General features: G+C 32.7%; 1 protein-coding gene across 1 annotated transcript; it reads left to right on the top strand.

Annotated features, from left to right (window-relative positions):
* The first annotated feature begins 1,690 nt into the window (after positions 1-1,690).
* shbg (sex hormone-binding globulin) lies at positions 1,691-6,168 on the top strand. The gene is made up of 8 exons (XM_079594961.1): positions 1,691-1,917; positions 3,159-3,250; positions 3,407-3,596; positions 4,359-4,520; positions 4,615-4,774; positions 4,853-4,989; positions 5,472-5,658; positions 5,886-6,168. The coding sequence occupies exons 1-8, from the start codon at positions 1,837-1,839 to the stop codon at positions 6,041-6,043; spliced, it is 1,167 nt and encodes a 388-aa protein (XP_079451087.1). The 5' UTR covers positions 1,691-1,836; the 3' UTR covers positions 6,044-6,168.
* Positions 6,169-7,231: the final 1,063 nt, after the last annotated feature.

A 7,231-nucleotide genomic window follows, 5' to 3' on the forward strand; every position in this document is an offset into this window, starting at 1 on the left:
GAGCTTAACCCCACTCTTTTCAATACAGAAACTTGAAGAGTTTTTTTTTTCATTCAGGGTCATGAACATGTTTGCAAAGTTTCAACATGCTGATGTGTTGTGAAATGTGCATACAGCAATTCAAAAGCTACTGTACAGACCCAAAATACAAAACACTTCTTTGTTGTTTGCCAGAGCTCTTCAACTAGTCCTGAGCTGCCCGTTTAACAACCTTTTATTTTCAAAGTTTGTGAAAATAAAAAGTTGTTTTACCTGTTAATTGTCTGTCCCACTTATTGAGCATAGACTTGAAAAGGATTTTTCCAACTTAAATTGTTAAAAATCTAGAATACTTCAGAGCAGTTTGCAGAGCAGAGCAAAGTTTGGTATCTTTTTAAAGGGAACACTTCACAGATTATTATAGAAGTAAAAAAAAAAAACGTTCTAGAAGTTTAAGTTAATGAAAATGTAAAAAATATAAAATAATGTTAATTTTTTATTTTAATTCAATCTCTAAATCACATAAAAACATACGGAAAGAATCAGAGTGTGTGTAATAGTTTGGCACCACACAAATTAAGAATCTATTGCTATTTATCTATTGCTTTGTCATTTCTTTTGAAAATCAGTCTCCAAATATGAAAACTTGAGTCTAAAAGCTTTCAAATGCTATATAGTTTGTAAAAAGTACTTTAGGTTTAGACCAATATATTATTAATTTATAATGGCAAGTGTACCACGGGTGTTGGGGAGGGGTAGTCTTAAAAATAGTGGTTAAAAACATTTTATAAATCACAAATTCAGATATTTATTCTTTGTAATGTGTGAAAAGTATTGATTTGAAAAGTTAATTATTTGTACCTGATTGTATGTTTTTTTTTTCACAGTGATTTTTGGGGAATTTTATAGAATAAATTAGGGTCAATTTGACCCGGACCATAGGCATCACTATAGTTACACCTACGCATCACTATAGTTATACATCAAGGTTTCACAGTACTGAATGAACAAACATCAGTGACTTTTCAAAGTTCATTTGTTATGCAATCAGACTAACTGCCAGGTTGAGGATGAGAAGAGGTAAAGTCTGCACACACAAAAAAACCCATTATTAATTATATTATTATTTAATAGGATTATTTAATATATTTTAATGATTTACATTATTATTATATATATTTCACACACACACACACACACACACACACACACACACACACACACACACACACACACACACACACACACACACACACACACACACACACACACACACACACACACACACACACAAATAGTATATAGTATATGTATTTATTAAATCCACTCTTTGTGAAAAGATTTACAAATATGTTGCTCTGCTATTTAAAAAAAAACTTTATTTTTGGGGGGTAAACTGTCAGAAAGAAATCTGCAAAAGTTTGAACTTTAACAGAAGTCACAAAATGTATTTGTACCTAATCTACCCCAAAAGGCTATATATTATCTTGATGTCCCTAAAGGTTACATTTTTGCACAGTGTACTCTACATCCATCCATTCAGTCATTCATTTTTCAGATATATAACTGAATGCCGGTTATGATAGTACACTGGTAAAATTAATCACCGTGTTATCAGGATACAAAAGACCTATACACTAAAACAAACAAGCCCAAAATCAATATTTTTCCGGTTCTGTGATGTCGACATCTTTAGTCTCTGGTCTTCTGGGGAGGCTGTGTGCTAGACTTTAATCACTTCTCAGAGAAAGAGACAGAGAGGTAGTCTAACAGCATTCGGCTAAACCAAAGCCCTCTTATGGTCTGATTCCATTATTTCTTGTTTCTACTCATTGTAATCTTTGGAGTTAAAAGAGAATGAACCATCTCAATGAAGCGGTCATACTATTGTTGGGCCTGTACCTGATTCTGCTGTGCAGGAGAGTGTCAGGTGATCAGGTGAGTATGAGATCTCTAAAAGACAGATCTTAAAAAATCATATATTTTTTAAACTAGCATTTCACAAGCTACAAGAGATATATAATCACTAAGGTCTTTGCTTTTACTATGCAACTATTTTGAGAAACCGGTGCCTTTTACTATGTTACATGATATGCAAGTGAAAAACTGCAAAAGCAAAATGCAATTTAATCATCAGAAATTGAAAAGAATAGCCTAAATGTTGACAACACACATATGAATGAAGATTCTATGTATACGGTAGCTTGCTTGCTTGATCATCACTTACTTTACACTCAGAAATACGACTTCTGGTAATATCAGATGAATTAGATTTATTTAAATAACCTCAACTTTGAAGTATGAAATGAGTTCAATTAATGCCAAAGAAAATAAATGTTCTTTGCCTTTTCTTTCAATTAAATTCTTAAATTCAATTAAATCCCTCATTGAGGGATTCAATTTGGATAAAATGTAAAGTGATATACTATTTAATGAAAATATTACATTAAAGCTACAATTATTCAAGCCAAATTCATTGGTTAGATATAAAATAGATAATGCTGTATAATCTCTATGATTTCACTTCAATTAAATTTTTTTTAGTTATTTGGATTTATATGAAACATTTTATAATTCATTAAGTATTTATAATTATAAAAAAAATCTTAATTCATTGCATCTATGATATTTAAAGGATATATATAGATATATACAAAATGATCTCATTTTAAATAATTAAAATATAATAATTACAAAAAAATAGCTTAAATAATTAAAATATAATAATTACAAAAAACAGCTTATATATATAAGCTATTTTTTGTAATTATTATATTTTGATTATTTAAAATGAGATAATTTTGTAACAACAAAAAGAGCCATGCACCTGCTAACATGCCCGAATTCTTGGAAAACCTATTACATAAGATAGAACATTGCAGGCAATGTATATTTTGAGCTGACTGGCTGGCATGGAAGCGACTTTAGCTGATAAAGTCATTGCACTGTTGGCGTATTCAACTCTGAATTCGCTGAACCCTGGTTCCACACTTGCCCGGAGCAGCAGTATTTACACTGCTGGCGGCTTGTCTGGGATGTCGCAGATGCTTGTGTTTACCTAACCTTTAGCAAGAGTGAGAGAGATATGTCTAAATGTAATCTGAGCATGCTTGGCTGCTATATGATATTTGATGTATGATGTCAAAACCATTTTCTGGTTTTTGGGATGACTGAGACAGATATCCGGCAAGGGAGTTGTCAATCTTGCACACAGACAGTCCAAATGGACTCCCTTAATGCAGACGAGCGCAAATCTCTCTGACATCACAAGGTGAGTTGATTTGAAATCTGTGGATTTCACTTCACTTTCTAAATCGTAACTCCTTTGTGTTTGGCTGCAGTAGTTGGTCATCGTCTATCTAATTCTAATATCTAACATAAAGAAAATCATAGTGGTAGAATTCACTGTCTTACCTCGCACATACAGCATCAGATCTTCCTTTGAGTTTCGGACCTTTGACCCAGAGGGGGCCATCTTTTATGGAGACACCAAAGAAGGACAGGACTGGTTTGTGCTTTCACTGCGTGATGGCATACCTGAGATGCAGATTGGGAAAGCAGACATCTTAGTGAGCGTAAAGGGAGGTCACAAACTCAATGATGGAGCCTGGCACTTGGTAAATACTGTTTATATTGTTTAATCTCTACCGATTTCTCTGAAACCTGATAGTGTTTCTCTGAAACCTGATAGTGAAACCTGATAGTAGCAACAACCCTTTCTATGCTATTGCTGCTGGCTCTGTGATTTTTAAAAATGTTTTTAAAAGATGTTTCTTATGTTCACCAAGACTGCATTTACTTGATCAAAATACAGCAATATTGTGAAATATTGTTACAATTTAAAATAACTATTTTAATATTTAAAAAAAATGCAATTTATTCCTGCTATGGCAAAGCTGAATTTTTAGCATTGTTACTCCAGTCTTCAGTGTCACATGTCAGAAATCCTTCTAATATGCTGATCAATAATCCCTTCTTTATATTATCAATTAATGAAAATGAATGAATGAAAACAGTTGTGATGCTTAATATTTTTGTGGAAACGGTATACATTTTTTAGGACTCTTTGATAAATAGAAAGTTAAAAAATAGAAATATTTGAAATAGAAATCTTTTATAAAATCATAAATGTCTTAGATTAATTTAATGCATCCTTGCAGAATAAAAGCATTTCAAAGCCTTACTGACTATATGAACAGTAGTGTATGTATATACAACCATTTCAAATTTAATAAAAATTTGTGTGGTTTTTTGAGAAATCCAGAATCAACATGGCATTTTGAAACATGCCAATTAAAGCTCTGTTTAGAACAAATATAATTTCATTAACATGCATTATGTGATCAAACATCTAAGTATTCTCTGATGATTTTGGACAGCTTGAATTGCGCAGTGAGGGCAAATTTGTGGTGCTAGAGGTAAACAACAAGGAAGAGCTTGTAGTCGGTCTCCATTCTAAACTGACAGAAGAAGAACTAACAGGGAAGATACGTCTGGCTGTTGGTGGCATGCTGGTGGACAAACAAAAGCTCTTCCATCCAGTGAGATTAATTGCATTTTCCAATAATATTCTAATTGAAAAACCAATTAGACCACACATAAAAGAAGCTTATAGGTGTCCTTTTTATTACTCAGTTTCAACCGGAAATGGATGCGTGTATTAGAGGAGGGCATTGGCTAAATCTCAGCACCCCCTGGGATACAGACTCAACATGGGAACCCCGGCCCTGCTTCTCCGAGATCAAGAGAGGGAGCTATTTTCCAGGAACTGGAGTGGCTGTGTTTAATACATCTGGTGAGTGAAAATGAATGTATGTTTAAACCTACATTGCAGATAAGATGACGTTATCTTTCCATGCACATATCACGACAGATCTTCCTGGACTTAAGACAGAAGAGGCTGGTATCACAGTCGAGATCTTTGGATCTTGGACTGGGACAGCGTTGAGTCTCCAAAGCACAGGATTTCAGTATATTTTGGAAGAGTTAGATGGGCATAAAGATGTCAAGGTAATAAACAACAATCCATTGCAATATTAGCATTTAAACGATTAAACCGCTAATGATTATTTCACAGAAAACTGATGTAAATTAACATCCTCTTACTAATTTAAAAGTATACAGGTCTATTACAAGCAACCTTTTCATTACATCTATCAGTAACACTTTACAATAAGGATCAATTTTGTTAACATTACTTACCTACATTAGTTAACATGAACTAACAAGGATAAATAATACTAAAGCATTTATTAATCTTAGTTCATGTTCATTTAAACATTTACTAATACATTATTAAGAATATTTGTTAGTATTAATTAATGGACCTATGCTGACATGAATTAAAAATGAACAGTTGTATTTTTATAAACTGATATTAACAAAGATTAATCAATACTGTAATAAATGCTTTGCTCATTGTTAGTTCATTTAAAAAATGCATTAACAAAAATGTACTAATGGGACCTTAAGTATTTTCTGCATTGTAACAGGAGGTGCAGTTGGGCCTGAAAGAGGGATCGGAAAGTGTCGACCTTCCCCGTGAACCTGCAACACTTACTTTTACCATACTGAAACATTCCCTTGTGGTAAACAGCAAATCAGAGCTTGAAACGGAAAGTCTGGACTTTTTCACCATGTGGAAAAAGGGGATGCTACTGACTTTTGGGGGGATGCCAGGTAAATTTGCGAGATGGAAGTGAGCAAGAATTTCCGTGCTCAAGAACTCTTCCATTTACCAATATCCTTGATGTTTTGTGTTGAATTCTTTATATTTTACTTGTATCTGATTCTGTCAAGTAGACAACTGTGTCTTATCTCAGGGACTATATTTAACAAATCTCGCTACTTTACATTGAAGTAGAGGATTTGTTTGAGTTGATTCTCAGAACTCTTTTTTTTTTCAGGTGACAGTGAGGCGACGAAGAGTACACATCACCTGCGTGGGTGTCTGGAGAAAATCCTTGTCCAGGGCCAGGTCATTGATCTTGATCGGGCATTGTACAAACACGCAGGGGTGTCATCTCACAGCTGTCCTACAGAAGCAATGAATGAACTCACTTAATAGAGATTCAAGGCAATCATCCTATTTAAAAATACAGAATGTTCAGGTGACCCAAAATAACCTCAAAAAATGTACTGATGGGCTATGTTACTTACACTGAGCAATAAAATACATTTGAAATTAAATGGTCTTTCTAATACAGTCATTTAATGATTGATCAAAGGATAATCCCATTGAACTGCTTACAAACACATCTAAAATGGGATGTTTATCAATGAACATCTTTCAGTGAACAAAATAAATAATATGCAGTTAAAATATGCAGTTTCATTAATTCATCATTTCATGAAGTCATGTTTTAGTCTGATAAATCCTCTGATGAGCAAATCTATTATTTTTCAACCTAACAGCTTTATTTTACAATGGATAAATTAATATCTAGAATTGTATGTATAGGCTAAATACACAGAATTTAATAATATTTAGACACTTTTTGTATTTGATAACATGTGTTAAAAAATAGTCTGCTCACAATATATTTTACCTGAACTGTCTGTTGTGGTGGAAATGACACTGTTAAAATTGTTCATTTATTTATTATGTCTCTTTGTTCATCATAGTTAAACATGCATTTTTTAGAAGACTTAAAGTTTTTGCCTAGGATAATACTAATAAATCTATAAATAAAAGGCAATTGTAAATTATTTTTAAAACAAAAAAAATGAAGGAAAGATTTTTAAAAAAGAAAGAAAGAAGAAGACATTTTTCAACTCATATATTAAAATCCCTGGTAAGTAAGACAAACCCCCATCTAATGTTTTGGCTACTTTAACTTCATAAAACAGTAATGAGGGTTTATCTGTAATCCACTGCCATCTAGAGGATTTTTTCAACAAACGTAACATAGTGCCCATAAATTTGAATTGGGGTTATTTTGTAATATCAGCAACCGATTCATTAGTTTTCTGTTCACATTATTTATTTAGGAAAAAAATCGGCTTTTAACAATTCCCAAGAACAGCCATTGATAGTTGTTAACGTCAATATAGTATTATATTATCTTATATAAGAATACAACGTTAATACAGTTATTCGTGTGAGCCTGTTGTTTAACTTACCACCACTAACTTCATTTGTGATGTTGTGACTTGTGGCGTTTGAGTATTGGTCGTCATATAACCTATTTATCCAGTTTTATCAGCCCTTGCTCGTTTTCTGTATTATTATTTAAATTAAAAATAAGAATAA

This window comes from Phoxinus phoxinus (assembly GCF_949152265.1).
Source record: "Phoxinus phoxinus genome assembly, chromosome: 21".
NCBI lineage: Eukaryota > Metazoa > Chordata > Actinopteri > Cypriniformes > Leuciscidae > Phoxinus > Phoxinus phoxinus.

Excerpts from the sequence above, each read along its gene's own strand:
- shbg (XM_079594961.1), top strand. The coding sequence starts at position 1,837 with ATGAACCATCTCAATGAAGCGGTCATACTATTGTTGGGCCTGTACCTG. Across the intron at positions 4,521-4,614 it reads AACAAAAGCTCTTCCATCCA|TTTCAACCGGAAATGGATGC; the intron begins GTGAGATTAATT and ends TTTATTACTCAG. Across the intron at positions 4,990-5,471 it reads ATGGGCATAAAGATGTCAAG|GAGGTGCAGTTGGGCCTGAA; the intron begins GTAATAAACAAC and ends GCATTGTAACAG.